This window comes from Gallus gallus, chromosome Z, assembly GCF_016699485.2.
Source record: "Gallus gallus isolate bGalGal1 chromosome Z, bGalGal1.mat.broiler.GRCg7b, whole genome shotgun sequence".
Lineage (NCBI taxonomy): Eukaryota > Metazoa > Chordata > Aves > Galliformes > Phasianidae > Gallus > Gallus gallus.
In genome coordinates, this window is record NC_052572.1 from 72270073 (window position 1) to 72287847 (window position 17775).

The 17775-nt window shown below is 41.1% G+C and overlaps 1 protein-coding gene across 6 annotated transcripts in view; it reads right to left on the bottom strand.

Moving 5' to 3' along the window:
• The window catches only part of DMXL1 (Dmx like 1), a 75881-nt gene extending 65927 nt beyond the window's left edge, over positions 1-9954 (bottom strand). For all 6 annotated transcript variants that reach the window (XR_005843172.2, XM_015280682.4, XM_015280679.4 and 3 more), the window contains exons 1-2: positions 9806-9954; positions 1921-2046 (exon numbers count right to left, since the gene is read on the bottom strand). Coding sequence is in view for 5 of the 6 variants with exons in the window: in XM_015280682.4 (XP_015136168.2) it covers positions 1921-2046; positions 9806-9892 (213 nt within the window). In the remaining variant the exon portion in view is untranslated. The remainder of the gene's footprint in view (positions 1-1920; positions 2047-9805) is intronic.
• Between the last annotated feature and the right edge of the window lie 7821 nt (positions 9955-17775).

Sequence of the window (17775 nt, forward strand, 5' to 3'; positions counted from 1 at the left end):
AACTACTAGCAGCAAACTATACTAACTTGCAGAATGAAAATCATGACAGAGGCCTACTTAAAAAGTGCTAAAATCCTAAAACTTATGAAGTTGAATAGTTTGCTGTATAGATAGGTATTAATTTAGAAGGACTGTTTATTATTGAAATTTGGTCAGAACTGATGTCAAATAGTCAAAACAACCCTCCCTCCAAAACTACAGAGAAATGTTTACATTTTATATTTTTATATTTATGCTATCTGCATATCTATTTCACAATCTGTTAACAGACATCCAGTGAGCTCAAACATTTTTTTTTTCCACAGTGGAGAAACACAGCATTCTTTATAGCTTAAAACTACCAGAGGTGGAGAGGAGAACACTTCCCCATTTTCATTAATGTTCCCACACTACCCTTACAAGAATTCACTCAAATATTAAAAAATAGGAATATAGAGTGACTATGAATCATCTAGATGGTCGTTCACAGATTTCACATGCACATACAATGCAGTTTTCACGCAGAGATCTCACCTCAGGATGGACACCAGAATTTAACCAAAACTGTCAGCAACTTAAAAGCTTACATGTGCAGAACAGTAATGCTATCACCCTACTACAGCTTAAAGGAATCAATTTTTAAAAAATCTTAGATGTTTGCATGAGCCAATATGTACCACAGTTCCAGCTTCACTGGCAAAGAGATTAACCACACTGTGTCATCCCAATAGACAGAGATGGGAACTCAAAAAAGGAAGATTCTGTCCATAAACAGTTTTAAGCCTTTATTAGTTACGTGAAAGATATATTATTCTTCCATGATATGGAAATTATTTTTGTGGAAGGACTCATCTGCTGCCAGCCACCGACATGACAAAGCATGGCAATGACAAAACTGAGCAGCATGAACCCAGAGCGAATAAACTACTTTTGCTCCCACCTTATGAATCTTTTGGTCATTTTTTTTTTTCCCTTTACGCATCCTCCTGTGCAGTCCCATCTTATCTTCCACAGTTTCATAACTATGCTTATTATTTCCCATTTGCTATGTTGCTAACCAAAAGCAAACAGATGAAGCAATCAGTCATTTTCACCTTCATTCTAGTACATATGTCTTAACTTGAACGCATCCATACTCTGAGAAAGTTCTCAACACAGACATGTCCAACCCACACACTGTATGTGGCCCAGCCCACCCCAGACTGCAGTCCACCCTCTGCAATCACGGTAGCAGCTCTTCCCTGCTAAGCAGCTTGGCTTAGCCCCAGGCATGCACCCATCACTCAACAACAATCAACAAACCATGAAACCAGTACACAGGAAGGGCACAACACAGCTAACTCAAGCTATGGTGAATATTTTTTTTTACATTTTGATACATTGCCTAAACACAGTTCTTTGAACAGTGAAAAATACACACTCTTGCTTTTCATTCTGATAAAGGAATGTGAGGTTTCAAGATGGCTGAAAAAATTAAACATTTTGGGGTATATTTGTAAATGCATTTTTAGTCAATGTAAATACATTACATGCAAATTTTCAAACTGAATGTATAGAATTGAAATTGGATATTCAATTCAAAACTTTCATCGTGTTTTCTTACTAGACTTTTGTAGCACCTTTAACAGATAAACTTATCCCTTGCTTTGCAATCATGCCTTATCCGTGTTATTGCTTTCTGGCAGTATGCACATATGCAAACAACCATTTTCAAGGATGAAATAAAAAATCTCTGATGTATGCCTCGGGAACTCACGAAGAATTACAACCACTTCCATCAAAACAAACTAAGTTTTTACTTATATTTATTAACTATATTATATATTTTATACGTGGTCCAAGACAATTAATCTTCACTCAGTGTGGCCCATGAAAGTCTAAAGGTTGGACACCCATGACTTAAGAAGACATTCCAAGAATATTATTAGAAGCACCACATACCTTTCCCTGTTGCATCGAACAGTCCACACATCCCACTTGAATGTTTCCATGTTTTGCTCCTGGGATTATCTGTAATCTTTCAAAGTCAGTTCCTAATACAACGATATCACATCCTGATGCATATGCCTAAAAACAAAACAAAAACAAATAAAAACAAATATAAACACAAAGAACTCACAAAAAAAGCAGAATCTCAGAATTAAATAAATTACTTAAAGCATATCAGCAAAATACTTAAAGCATATCAGTGAAATGGCATCTCCCATATATTTTATCTATGTAGAACCCCACAGACATTTACAAAGATCAAATGGATGTCTACAATCTCAATCAAGCAACAGAAGATGCTTACAAGTCCACCACAACACACCCATTAAGAAAAAAAGTTCAAGACAGAAGAGACAAAATGGAGTTATGAAAAAGTCTACGAGAGATGAAAAAACCATGAAAAACAAAAATCACTCAAAGTAATATATACTTCCTGGATTGAAGGCAGAGATACCTAAAACTAAGTTTTTGAAAAAGGGGAATGGAAGCAGGAAGATAAGATGGCATGAAGCATTCGGCAAAATTTAAAATTCCAAAGGAATAAAAGAATGAAGCTTAGTTTTAGAGAAGTTTCAGACTCGTTGAGCTTCATGTTACTGGCATTCCATGGATTCATTTTAAGCTCATATTGTCACTATGTAATTTGATGTATCTAACATATTTATAGTGGCAGATGATTATTATTTTAATGTCCAAGTCAAATAATTCTTCCTACCTTTAGGTGAGTTATATTAGAAGTTAGGCACATATTAAAATAGAAAGAATAATTAAACATTTGAGAAAACATGAAATACAGCTTTCGAGCACTGAAGTCCAGCAACAAGGAATGCACAAATAACAAAAATGTAAGAGCCAGGAAGCTACTAGCAAAACTATGAGCACCAACAGAGTTACATTAAAAGACAGACAAAGACTGACTGTGACAGCAATTTATTGGTCAAAAAGATTCAAGAAATATAATACAAAATACAAGAATTGCAGAGGGAAGTCTGCAGAACACTGACATAAAGGATCATTCCTTACAGTTAGCCCTGCTAGTTCTAGTACATATAGTGAAGAAGTCTCTTGATTTGGGGAAAAAAAAAAAAAAAAAAAAAGGCAGAAAAGTGTAACATTATACTTGCAAATTCAAAACATCACGGTCATACTTTCAGATGTTTCAGGTTTAAGAGCACTTTTGGCCAAACCTGCACTAGAATATCTCACCATTGCATGTATTAAAACAGACAAACAAGAAAAAAATATTTCAGTGTAAAGCTAAATTTCTTGACAATACATTCAGTGATGTTCCACAAAAACAACCTGATTCAGTAAAAAACGATCATCATTCCCTACCAGTATTCATTTTTCCAATCTGCTGACCACCAAACCAGATTTAAAATGACTTGATAGGTGAAAGTCCTGTCTAAAATACTTCTTCAGGCTAAATACCTACATTAATTTCTGACCATTTAGTAGTGGTTATTTTTGGTACCCCTTCCTGTCCTGTCTCCTCTTCAGCTGCAAGGAGTTTCAAGTGCCATAGTTCCTCCAGTCAAAACAGGATCATTTATTACAAACGCATATACTGAACTGCAGATTCTGATTTAAAACTCATTACAAAAGAGACTTAATACTATTTTCTGTACAGATTTTTAACTGATTATTTTCACATCATAATGACACATTAAACTTGCAACCTATTCATCAAAGAACATGTTTTTCTGATGTCACTATCTCACTTGCTGACTCATTAATTAAATTCATAGCCTACTAGGCAAAGGTTACTCAGAAGTACAATATATACATATTTTCCCAAAGTCATTTTGTTGAATTTACTGCTTTGTATGAAGGCAATTTTAAGAAACTACAAGTCTCCCAAAAGAGAGAACACAGCTTTACCAGAAAAGCTTTCAGAAGAATGAAGTGCCAAATACTGCACAAAGCCCTCCACCTCCTCCACCAGTTGGGGAACTTCATTTCTTTCCACTAGTTTCCTATTCCAACAAATAATTATAAATGCACTCAGGAATCCAAGCTATGGCTGGAGTAAAACCAATGTCTTGCTGGGATCTTAATTCTCTGAAAACAGCAACAACAAAACCCTGCAATCATTCTATCCTTACATTTTGGTCACTCTCCACATTACCTGATAAAAAATGTACACTTCAGAAAAAAAGAATTGCTTCTGACATGGGTCTATTCAGACATCTCAGACCACACTTGGTAACCTTGACTTCCCAATCCTCAGCAAGCTGCAGAGCTAGTTCTTAAAACCACAGAGTAGATCTGTCCTCAAAGAAGTATTAAGACAAATAAAAAAAAACACAATACATTTTCGAAGAGCTTCCAAATATAAACACAGCTAAGCGGGAGGATGACTTAGGACAAGCATATTCAACCTAGGGCCTGCACGTGGCCCAGCACAGCTGGCAATTCATCTGTTCCCCGCCACTGCAGTGGCAATCAGACATTCAACTGAAACATCCGATCATGTCTCTTTACCAGACTGTTATGATCCCAGTTTTAGCAAAAAAGAAATATCCCATTCTTCACAGTCACACCTTATGCATATCACTGCTTTTTGGTACGCTGTTGTGAACAACTGTTTTCAAGGAGGAAACACAGGAAAAATAAAATCTCATCCAAAATCTCTGAAGAGCACCTTGAGACCTCACTGAGAATGGCAGCAACTTTCACCTAAGCAGACCGATGCACTGGTTTCACAAAAAACAAAGTCATGTGTCCCATGAGTTTTATGGTTTTGTTGGTCTCCTTTCCATTTTTTAATAGAGGACATTAAATCTAAGATGTTTTGTTACTTATAGACATTAACTATAGTATATATCGGATGAAGACTGCTCTGAAAGTAATGCTTCCTATTTTATTACCTTGGCCTCTGACATCAGGGCCACTAAGACGAACAGAGGGCTGGAGCACCTCACCTATGAAGAAAGGTTGAGGGAACTGGGATTGTTCAGCCTGGAGAAAAGAAGGCTTTGGAGAGACCTCATTGTGGCCTTCCAGTACTTGAAGGGAGCATATAAACAGGAGGGAGAACGGCTGTTTACGAGGGTGGATAGTGACAGGACAAGGGGGAATGGTTTTAAATTGAGACAGGGGAGGTTTAGGTTGGATATTAGGAGGAAGTTTTTCACCCAGAGGGTGGTGACGCACTGGAACAGGTTGCCGAATGAGGTTATGGATGCCCCATCCCTGGAGGCATTCAAGGCCAGGCTGGATGTGGCTCTGGGCAGCCTGGTCTGGTGGTTGGAGACCCTGCATATAGCAGGGAGGTTGAAACTCGATGATCATTGTGGCCCTTTTCAACCCAGGCCATTCTATGATTCTATGACCAGAAGCAGCTGTCAGAGGTACAGTAGTACAGGTTGAACCTTCCCACCAGTATTTTGTTGCTGTGACAGACAGCAGAAGGGCACTCTGTCAGAACAGTAACTGACATGGAAGTGCACATGGATCAATGGTGTGTCATTGAATTCCTCCACAGAGAAAAAAAAAATGGTACCCACTGACAATTCATCAATGGCTGTGAGCATTTATGGAGACCAAACAGTGGATGTGAGCACAGTGAGGCAGTGGGTGGTGTGTTTCATCTCTGCTGGTGCAGGTTTCTACAAGCATGGCATGCAGGCTTCTGTTCACTACTAATGAAAATGCATAGCTAATGGTGGTGTGTGTGTTGAAAAACAGCATTTTGTAGCTGGGAATTTGCTTTACCAAACAGAGTTATGGTGCTACTGTTGCAGCTTACAAAGAAATAAATATGAGGCACTACTTTCAGAGCAACCTATGTGTAGGACCTATATGTATATATACATATATATAAATATGTATATACATATATACACACACACCCTTCAAGACAATTCCTCTTCACTCAGTGCAGCCCGGGCAAGCCAACAGGTGGGACACCCATGACTCAGGAGGTTACTTTCCATGTTTAATTAAAGTAACACACAGGAGAAACACAGGTTCAAGGACAAAAGGCACAGCATACAGAAGGGAAGGTAGAGTAACATTCAACAGAAAACATGTTGGAATAGGTAACTAACCTGTCCGCCGAAAGTAACTGCAACAGGCTCTCTCTCCTCCCCTTGTCTACCAACCCAGTCCTGTGATATGTCCTGCTAACTAGATACTTCAGCAGAGGAGACCAACCTAAGCTGTCCATTGCTGTCCCCAGATTGGTCTTTTTCAAGCAGTTTCTGTGAAATCATTCTCACACACATTTACTGGAGCCCTGACTCCAATCGAGATGGTGGTTTCTAAGCAGTAGTACACATAAAAAGACACTGAAAACAAGAGCACCAAACTAACTTCTGAACTAGTTTTATACTTACACTTTTTTTTTTTTTCAGCACAGAAAACTGTACAAGGTATTTCAGCACTGTGTAATGAATGGAAGTCAGTGCTCAGAAGTAACATTACTGTTAGGGTACGTCCTAACAGTCTCACATCCAACAAAAATGAATTCTGCCAACTACTCACCTTTTATCTACTTTTTACAGCAGGCCTTATCCACAACAGTTTTCATTTCGTTTTCTACCAGACAAGAAGTAGCTCCAGTGTATAAGCATCTCATTCCCATACTCTTGCTCATCTCTATTCCTGCAGATGGATTGGTGTTTTGTTTTTGAGGGGGGTGGGGAGAGGGGGTTGCATTTTATGTTTGAAAGAACACTACCATACTACGGAAATAATGTCTAGAAAAATTTTAAAATATATTTTAAAAAAACAAAAAACACAAAACCAAACGCTGCCTGCTTTAGAAAGAGATATGATGCAAAAACTTTTCACATTAAAAATGTCCTGAAATATTTACAAAAAGATGACTTTGCACAATTAGACAAGGAGATACTGTTTACATTACCATGTTGTTGTAATGTTTATTAAACAACACTCTGTCCTTTTGTTACACAAATAACCAAGGTAGGACTAGTCTAAGCTGGGGGAAGATGGACTTTACTAGCTGGTGACACAGCAAAACAAGCCTGAAATTAGAAAGTGAAATATGTTTTGGGTCTGTGAAAATAAACATTGCTCTGCATGGCACAGAGAGTTTTCAGAAAATTTCTATCCATCATTTCATTTTTTCGTAATCTTTTTCTCCTCGTCAAACATCACTTGTTAAACTCCTCAAAAGATATATGATTTTACATATGGAAAGACATTCCTCACCAGGGATTGTTGTAATAAGATAATGGAAATTCTTCGCTCAGAGGGTGGTGAAGGGCCAGCACAGGCTGCGCAGAGAAGCTGTGGATGCCCCAACCCTGGAGGTGTTCAAGGCCAGATTGGATGGGGCCCTGGGCGATGTGATCTAGTGGCTGGCAAACCCGCTAGTTGGAACTAGATGGACTTTAAGGTTCCTTCCAATCCAAGCCATTCCAGCATCTGTGATTCTAGAATTTTGACACTAACTGTGCAGTAAAAGCATGCAGCTTTAAAGGATAAAAATGCAAGCAATCACGTGTAACATTCTCATTTCTTTCTACAGTGGAAGTCCAATATACATGACTCTTCGAAAGAAATACTGGTAAGTGGGACTCCAGTCCTAATGCAATCATAGCAGTAAATGAGCAAGAGTCTCAATCTCCTACATAGCATAGCACCTCTCAAACTCTGTGTACTGCCACACTGCCTATTTAAGCTACTATTCACAGTTTTATTTCTAAAAGTATGCATGCATACATAATTTATACAGTCATATATATATATTCATATAGGTGTAAGGCACAGGCAAACATATACGGGTCGATGATGCAGACTATAAAGACAGTGCAGAACTCTGCTGGGCCTAATGTCATGAGAAGCTCCCAGATGAAGCAGACCAATGGATGGCACTTAGCAGGACACAGGAGCTCTCTGGAAACAGCCTCTCCTCAGCTCCTACACTGGAAGCTTACCGCACTACAGTCACCTTTCCTCTTGTTTCTTCTGTGTTGCCAATTGAACTGCTGTATCTAAGGTAACTCACAGGGCTCCTCAGGGCCACTTTTACCACTAGTGGGTCTCAAGGGTGGTTATGTCCCTAACACATGAAAAGAATCACATTCAAAAGTCTGGGATGCCCTCACTCACAATAGATCAATTAAAAAGACTGTGTATTATTCTGTGATAGCTGAGTAATAATTCCGTCATGTGTCTGAAGGTAGAAGTTTCAAACAGCCATTCTACGACCTTAAGGAAGACGAATTTCTCACATAAAAAAAACAACAAAAACAACAACAAAAAAAAACCCAACTCTAATGAAAAGCACTAAAAAAAAAAAAAAAAGTTGGCTAGGAACAAAAGCTTATAATAACAAGATAGAAAACTGACCACCGTTAATTATATCAAGTACCTATGCCTTCTGCTGGACTGAACGCAAATATAACACAATTTGTTCGCCTGGGCTGAATACTTCTCACAGAAAGCCTTCAGTTGGAAGGGATCTTAAAAATCATCTAGCTCCACTCCTCACACATGCAACATACATTGGCATAGGTGGGAGAGGTGAATTTCCCTTTCCTCGCTTTTTATTCATGTTTTATTATTTCAGATACAGGAAAAGAGCTCTCCATGTTCCTGTTTCAAGTTCTAAAGATTAAGCCTATTGTTTCCACCCCCAAAAAAATTAGAAAAACCTTTCTTCCACTTGGTTATCTTTCAGAACAATCTAGTGAGTTTAATACAGTGCTATAAAATGAATGACAAAGAAAAAAAAGAGAAAGAAACAAAGACAGAAAGAAAGCCAACAAAAAAGCAACAAGCCAAGGTACTTCTGCTGGCAGTTTTAAATCTGAGGAAGAGAAATTCATTAATAGCCTTCTGAGTAAAAGGGGAAAACCAAGTCAAGATCAGTGTGTGTACAGGAAACACAGCCTCTGTATTTATGTCAAAACTGTTCTTGCAAACAAGAGACCGTAAAGACAACCAGTGGAAGCTGCACTCTGCAATCACTTCTTTCTCCCCAGAGAGAGATTTATGACTCTTTTGACCTCGTTTATGGAATTCTAACACTTTCTGTAGGTTAGGCTGGAGCAAGCAGAGAGCTCTTCAGTGGCACTGAAAACTTCACCTGTCTCCCTCAAAAAGCAATTATGTCAAAATGGGAAACTCCCTGTGTCCGTGTCTTACTTGTCACATCACTGGTGAAGTAGAACAAACTTTGGTGTCTAACCAAATGATTCCCTACCACTCGTGGTCTTTTGCATTTCTGGATATGTGAAATCAGACAGTTTGGTACAGTGGGAAGGTGAAGTGACAACGGCTTCCATTTAACAAGTCTTCCAACTTCAGTATGTGTCCTCTACTGACAGCTGCGGGTTTTTGGAAGCAAGGACAACACCTGGCAAGGCCAAAGCAGCCCAGAGCCAAGAGCACACAGGTGGGGCAGCAGGTAGGAGGAACGGCACGTTCTGGAGACAGCACAGGAGGTACGGTACACACACACCTGCTCTCAACACGGCAGTGTAAGAGAGGACCGGGAGCACTAACAGAAGGCTTCAGCCTTTACCACGCACTGCCAACATTTGCTCTGCACCGCGCGGCCCGGCAGCTCAGGGGCGGTCCCGAAGCCGCCAGGCCGAGCTCCGGGCTCTCCTCCGGCATCGCGGGGCCCACGTTTATGTAACGGCGCGGGCCGCCCCGCCGCCTCCATCTTCCCGCGCACGGCCCCGCACGGCCCCCACCGCCGCCCGCGGCAAGTTGCGGACGCGTCCGCCAGGTGCCCCGCAGGCCCGCCGCGCTGCGTGGCGCCCCCGCTCGGCCCCCCGCGCTGAGCCCCGCGCCGGCAGCGACCTGACGCAGCTGCTTTGCGAGCCGCGCGGGCTGCCGGGCCCCGGCGGGGACTCACCGTGAAGGGCTGGTCGTGCAGGCTCCCCACGGAGAAGCAGTTGTCCCCGGGGTTCACGGCCCCCGTCAGCACCTGGTGCAGATTCATAACGACACGCAGGCGCCCGGCGCTGCCGGGGGCCGCCGCCGCCGCCGCCACCCGACCCTCCCTCCTCCCACGGGCGGTGGAGGCAGAGGCACATGCCGCGGGGCGGAGCCTCCACACCCCGGCACCGACCCGCCCTCCTCACGCCTCGCCTCTCGCGAGAGCTCCGCCTGCGCGCCATTCTCGGCTCTGCGCCTGCGCGCCGGCCGCGGGCAGCCGAGGGAGTGCTGCTGTGTGGGCGGGGTTTGCTTTCACACCGTCCTCGAGAGGGGCGGGCGTAGTGGATTCAGCTGGGTGGGCTTTCTTCTGGGGTTGCTTTTCCCGGAGTTGTGTGAGCAAGGAGAGCTTACACCCACGGTGTTGTGAGTCTGTGCGTTTCAGTTAATGTCCGCCTTCCAGCTCCCACCACCCATTGCTGTCAGCAGCCAGCCAAGAGTACAAGAGCTGTCGCTCCCTACTTGCTGATCCCAGAGCTGCCGCTGCACATCTTCCACTTCCCAGCACGGGAATAAAATGAGATTTGAGCGCCTTTCCCTCAGTTCAGTGCCCCTCCTCCCTTCTGCTGCAACACCTCTAAACTGAACTGCTGATAAAATACATACTGTGTGTTGTATTGTGATATCAAAGTGGATGCACTGTTGGGTGCTGATGATTTTCAACTCTGACCTGTGCGGCGTCATGCAATAGGAAATAATGTATATAACATACATATTATGACCTGGGCAGCCTGGTCTGGTGTTAAATGTGGATGTTGGTGGCTCTGCCTGCAGCGGAGGGATTTGAGCTTGATGGTCCTTGAGGTCCTTTTCAACCCAAGCCATTCTATGATTCTATGAAGGTATGTAAAAGGCATTGAATTTGCCCAGCAGAATTGCAAAATACCAAGGCAAAGTCCTATGCATTGTTTTGTCCTCTGTCATCAGCAAATCTTGTTTTCTAGGTCCTTAGAATTACAGCTCCAGAAGTTGCTGATTGCTCTTATTCACAAGCCCTGCTGCACACGCTCACTTCCTTCTCACCTTTGGCTTATTAAAGTAACACTGCAAAACATTCTCAGTATCAGCAGAAGATAGGAAATGCCACTTCTTTTAACATACAGTGGCTGTGGCAGTTCTGAAAGGCTGACAGAATTTCAGCGTTCGTGCATGGACATGAGCAAAGTGCATGATGTGCTTTTTGGTTAGTTGGACAAAGCAATGCATTTTCAGTAAAAATCAGACCTTTGAGTGCTCCAAAAACGATGTACATGTTGTACACGTATACACACTGTGCCTTCATACATCTTGCTTGTACTTCTCTAATAAGGCCTAAGGGAAATTCAAATGGGAGATATAGATCAGATTCCCATGTCTCTTCTGAAGCCACAATTGCATTTCTGTATAGCAAATCTAAGTTCACTCTGTTCTCAGTGTAATGCAGTGGAAAATCAAGGCAGATTTGTAGATTATTTCACTTGCACAAATGCATTGACATACATATTTTGTGTTCTTTCTGTACAGCAAACATCCATGAGTCCCTTATTAACAGCAGTGAGTTAGTTCACTTATGTAAACAATGCAGAGGCAGCTTTGGAAGAAGCAGGTATTTGAAATGGCATGTTTAAAGTTTGTCAAGAGTACTAACAAATACTGTTTCCTTCTTATGGATGTACAGGTAGGTAGCATCTTATTTTATTTTATTTTATTTTATTTTATTTTATTTTTTGCCTCTGAGGTAATTTTTTTGGATGGAATTTGTGACACTTTAACTTATTTCTTAGGAAAGCAATGCAGTCTGGCAAGGAACAACTGTTCCACCTCATATAATCTTTGACTTTGTCTTTCTTGCCCTTGATCTTTCTGCAAGGTATTGCTGGGTTGTGGATGCCTGAAGCAAGGCTGTGACCTCAGTGAGGTCAAGAGGAAAACCCCTGGCTGGGATCCCAAAGGTCTAAAGTTCACCCTCTGTACCCAAGTGGGAATAATGAAGCGTGCTCAATTCTCTTCTTGGCTTTCATGGCTTTTAGCAATGTAAACAAGTGCAAACACTGCATGGCATCTTGGGAAAACATAAAATGTATGAATATATAAAAATGGACATTTATTAGTGTTGTCCTAAACAGCCAACCAATTCGTGAAACCTTTCTTTGGAACCAGCTTCCTTTTTTAATTTCCTCAGTACCCTGCATTTTACATCCCTAGCCTTCAGGTTATAGTGACATTTGCTCTTTATTTTTTGTTCTGTTTTCATTTGGTGAAAGATATTTTGTAACAGTTCATGTTGTCACCTCTCTTAACATTTGCAGTGCACTACATTCTCTTACATCCCCGTTCTGATATAACCTTTACTTGGTGAAGAAAATACACACTGACTGGTATCCTTTCGTAGAAGGTATGAGTGAAGATATTTTGATTTATTCATCCTTCATTTGGCATTTGGCTTCCATTTTACAAGCTTAAAGCATCTTCACTAGTTGTTTCCAAGGTGAAATCCATTATTAGATCCTTTGAGCTTGCAAATTAACAGTTGACAGTTACAAGCTTTTAAAATTTCTGTTCATATTCAGAGTTCTGCATTCCTTTCACAGACTGAGATTAAAGCTGGTTTTGAAGAATATCACATAGAGGCTGCTGGACAATACATTATCTGCCTGCTCTTTGTTTATTTATAAAATAGGCTGTGATCACCAGTAATTTAGAAAATGGAAATTTGGCTATGTTTGTTTGTTTGTTTGTTTGCTTTTTGTTTTTGTTTGTTTGTTTTTGTTTTTGCATCCTTTACTCCTGTAACTAAGCCTTTAAAGCTCAGTTTGCTCTTCCCATCTTGCCTAGAAACAGTGAGATGGTGGGGAGACTGGACCTGTCTCTGAGCTTTATACAGTGTTCTTGCAGAGCATGGGTGGAAGGCTCAAACCTTCTGCCCTCTCCACAAAGCCACTCAGCATCTGGCTCCTTCCTGGCAGAGAACAATGGGGAAGGGATGGCAGGGCTTCAGCATGACACTTCAGCATGACAGTCCTGTCTCTTCAAAACAGTACTGATTTCCAAATGCATTATCCAGTTTTCCATTTCACCGCTCGTTGCACATGGGATACTTTTCCTTCCAGCATCCTGGATGTGACAGGAAAAAATTTCTCCGCCCATGTAGAGATGCACATTCAGCCTGTCAGTTCTTTGTGTGGACCTGCGGGCCTGCACCTGGCTTTTGAGAAGATCCTCGGAAATTACAGGTCATGAAATTACCGACATTGGAAAAGACCTCCAAGATCATCCAGTCCAACCAGGTGCTGAATGTGTGTGTTCTATGTGACTTGATTCACAGGAGAGCCTATTAGAATACACAGTATGCAGTGCTATTTACCGGAATGTATTTGTCCTATTTATGTAAACTCTAAGTTATTCAGCAAGTCTATTATTTCCATTGTTGTTCTCAAAGATACAGGAGATTTTAGGTTGAAAACAGCAGATTTATTTCTTCGCTTGCTGTGGAATATGCCATTTGTATAAGCTGTTTCCCACTCAGGTGCATCTTCCACCCCTTCATTCGCATCTGCTTCATGAGGTAGTTTCACTTTTTGCTCTTTTACCAGCAGTATTTGTGGTATACAAGGAAAGCTCAGGAGTTGTTTACCTGTTTTTCTGCTTGCGACATTTCATTAATGGAGCCGCGTTCCTGCCCTCAGGCATCCCAATGCACATCTACAGTGTGTCTGTTCAGTTAAGGACTTTTTAAACATCTTTTTTACTTTCTGTTTTTGTGTCCCAAATTAGAGAAGAACAATCAGATCAGATCAAGGAGAATTCATCTTTGCATTGCTGCAATATTCCTTCCACCGTACAAATCCTATCTATTGATAGCTCTGTGAAACAAAAAAAGCCCATGGAGCTCAGACTACTGGGACTTCAAAATTTAAGCCTAGTGTTAGAATCATGGTTCACTGCTACATACTGAGTAGAAAATAACATGATAGCTACTGATTTTAGTGGAACAAATATAGTTCCACTCATGACTGGAACACTTAAGAGGTTTGAAAAGATCTATTAAAATTGTTGTTTTTCTATTCGCTTGGTCATTTGTATGTTGTCTGGATTTCTTTAGCTGGCAATAAAATTTTTAAGGTTTTTTTTGAGAGAAAAATGATATTAGCCATATTCCAATTAATAAATAACAAATTGTATGATTCTCTAACACAATTCTGGTCGGGATCTAAAATTTACATGTGCATATTTTTAGATACATTAAAGTGGTATTTCTGGAGGAGGGCCAGAGAAATGATCCCAGGGATGGAACACTTCTCCTATGAGGACAGGTTGAGAGAGCTGGGGCTGTGCTCTGTGGAGAAGAGAAGGCTCTGAGAATCCTGACGGCGGCCTGTCAGTATCTAAAAGGGGGCTATGAGAAAGAAGGGGACAGACCCTTATGATAAGACAATGGGAAATGGTTTCAAATTAAAAGCTAGGATGTTTAGGTTGGATACAAGTAAGAAGGATTTTACAATGAGAATGGTGAAGCACTGGCACAGGTTGCCCAGAAATGTGATTTACGCCCCATCCCTGGAGTCATTAAAGTCCAGGTTGGATGGTACTCTGAGCACCTGATGGAGCTGTAGGTGCCCCTGCTCACTGCAGGGGAGTTGGACTAGATGACCTTTAATGATCCCTTCCAACTCAGATGTTTCTATGATTCTAGGATAAAGTTGTCCGTCAGTATGAAATCTCTTTTGCAGCTTAATCTTTCCAACTAGATTAGGAACAAAAGTGCAATTTCCTTATTTTATTTTTGCTGTGGCTGTAAATTCTCTGTGTTAGTTTTATTGTTTTAATGAAGACTGTGACTTTCCTGAAACAGCATGTGGTTTTGTGTTGCAAACTGTTCAATCTGCCCAAGAGCAGTACCGCTCTCTGATGACTCTTCCCCCAGCACATATTGTACACTCCACCTCAATGGGCTGATTTTATTTACTGCTGAGTCAATATTTACCACTCTGCTATTGCCTGCAGTAGTTTTAATCCCTGTCTGAACAACTGAATGGGACCAAGAGCTTTTTAAAGCATGTAGGCCTTTATCCTGTCATATTCAATGAGTTTCTAGTGAATGTTAAGAGGGAGCAACACCCCAAAGGGCTGGAATGAAAGTGATTACAAATGCCACGTGTAACAGAGCAGCTCTAAGAAGATACATATATCGTTCCTTTTACAGTGTGATTATTCCTGGAGCCTAACGCTATTTGTTTGCACGTGAATGCTAGTGTTCCGTTGCAGACACTCATCAGGAAATATTTTTTGCTATACAAAACACTTGATTTCCCAGAAGGTGCTTGTCAGGGGTAGCTGCAAATTTCTGCCCTTGTCTTAGCTCCTATGGGCAGGTGGAATTGCAAAAGTCAATGTACAAACAATGTGTAGAGGAAAATAAGAGTCTCTGCAGAGTAAGTGTAGTACAGGATTATCTATGGTGCCTTGATAAGAAAAGGGGCTATCTGATAGTGCTGGTAGTTGTGCACACACAGACATTTGGTGGAGCAGACAGCACAGGACTGAAAGGGAGAAGATGTGTGCAGTCACAGCCAGCAGGACAGCGGACAGCTGCCTGCCTGGCAGAGAGTGCAGGAGCAACAGCAGCAAAGAGTTCACCATAATATAGGAAGAGAAGGAAGTTATTTTTATTTATTATTTGTATTGCATTGGTCTAGGAGGACTCCACCAGGATGTGGGACGTACTGTATGAGGAAGGGCAGGCGTAACACATGGAATGTGCTCTTGTCCTGCCTCTACAGAGAGTGTCATAGGGTATGTTTTGTGCGCAGAACAGGAGGGATCCTGCTGTAGCAGAGCCATACACCTGAGAAAAGCCAAGCCTAAGAGGAAGAAAGAGAGAAATGAAGTAAGAGCAGTTGTCAGGAAGCGGGTGTCCTTCCAAATGTTGTTAGACTGAAGTGCTTTGACTCAGGTCTGGGCTAGGCTGTGTCGGCCTTTCCTTCCACGTTCTGTCATCTTTGCGGACAGTGATTTAAAACACAAAATATCCTTCAAACTTACAGATGTTAAAATGTGAACAGAGCAAGTACAAGCAGCTGTGCAGAGCTTTATTTGCAAGTACGGTTAGTGCACATGTAAAACCTTGTAACTGGTTAGGGTAGGCTGTCAGCTGCGCTGCAGAGATATCAGTTTTGGAGGAGCAGAAATACATTCCTGTTCTACAATTCCAGAGTCTTACTCTGTGTGTTAACTGCTGAACTTCCATTGCGAAGACCATTGTGGTTCACTGGCAGTGATGCATAGTGCTTTATCAGTGCCACTGTCTGCAGGGAGTTCTTGCTTGAACTTTACATTAAGTACATTTCTTCTGCTTTCCTTGAGAGACTTTGCAAAGGAACTGGCAGCAAATGCAGCCGCAAATCGAATGAGAAGAGTGACATCCATTCTGGTTGCTTTTGTAGCTTGCTCAGTCTTCTCCTTAAGTAAAAATAGAAAAGCTCAGCCTTCCTCTAGGAGGAGAGAGAAATAAGTTTGATAGACATCAGATATAATCTACCCTCTTGTTCTGTGTTTAAATATACAAGTTCAGAAAGAAGAAGTACTAAAAATAGCAAATAAGTGAAATACAGCACTCAAAAGGCTGAAACTTCAATCTTCACTCTAGGGAACCGTTTCCTGCACTTGACTGCCATGTTACATGTAACTCTCATGTTTACCTGTTAGAGATTTTTTGTGTGCATGTGAATATATGCGTGGCTTTGTGAGCAAAAAGAAGGGAGGATGTGAATCATCCCTAATGCACATTACTTGGCTTGTTGTCATAATGCACGGCAGTCAGCAATGATTACTTGAAATGTGAAGAGATATGAATCTTCAAAGATTTCATTGGTAGATGACTAAATCAAAGGCTTACCACCCTCTGGTTTACAAGATTTTTACAATTCTGAAAATTAATCATGTTTTTATATTACCTAAATAGTACTAAAATAATGTGTGGGGTTTTTTTTTCCTAGATGGGGCACTAGCATTTCTGCATTAGCAGTGAGTATTTGGAAAAAAAAAAAAAGTCAATCTTCAGTTATTTTAATGGGCTATGCAATAAGTGGCAGAAAACATAAGGCAATATGTAAAAAACAGAAGTATTTATTAAAATCATCAATTTGGCATTGGTCATAGCTAGGTGAAATTGCTGTCATAACTGCAGTTTTCCACTGGAGAGCTGATACAGAGGTAATTAAAACAACAGTCTACAGGAAAACGTCAGTAAAGCATTTCGTCTTTGTTTTGGTACTGCTTTTGCAGTCCTAGAACAGTCATCTTTAGTAACCATAAGCTAAGCCAGCTTTAGTTATGAGTGCTTTGACCTTATATATACATAAAGAACATAATTTGATTTCAGGTTTGGTAAACAGTAATGTTTATAGGTCTGTTTCGCACAACAATGTCACAAATAGTAGATCTGTAAGAAAATTTAAGTTCTGTAAAAGAAAAGAAAATGATCCAATACTGCACATTTGCACGTTATCTGCTGGTCAGATGACTGAAGAAACTGGAAATGAAAGCAGAATGTGAGTCATGCAGTAATATATTGGATCCTAGATTTGCCAGTTTGGAGAAATCTAATGAGAAGAAATCTCTGCAGATTGTTTATTTCCTTCCTAAGGCAAGTGTGGATGTTATTGACTGATGAGAAGGAGGAAGTGAGAGATGGTGCTGGGGATTTCCCAGACTCTGTCACAAGCACTAAATATGCAGGGGGCAAGGAGCTCTCTTGCACCTCTAAGGAGGCTGTTTCCAGCTGCTGGTCAGATGGGTGCAAGCATCTGGCAACAGTCCCCTGGGAGACTGTCACATTTCAAAGTGAACTGGAGCAAATTGAATGAGTAGAGAGAGGAGTGTGTCCTTCTGCAGCCTCTCTTCCATCACAGT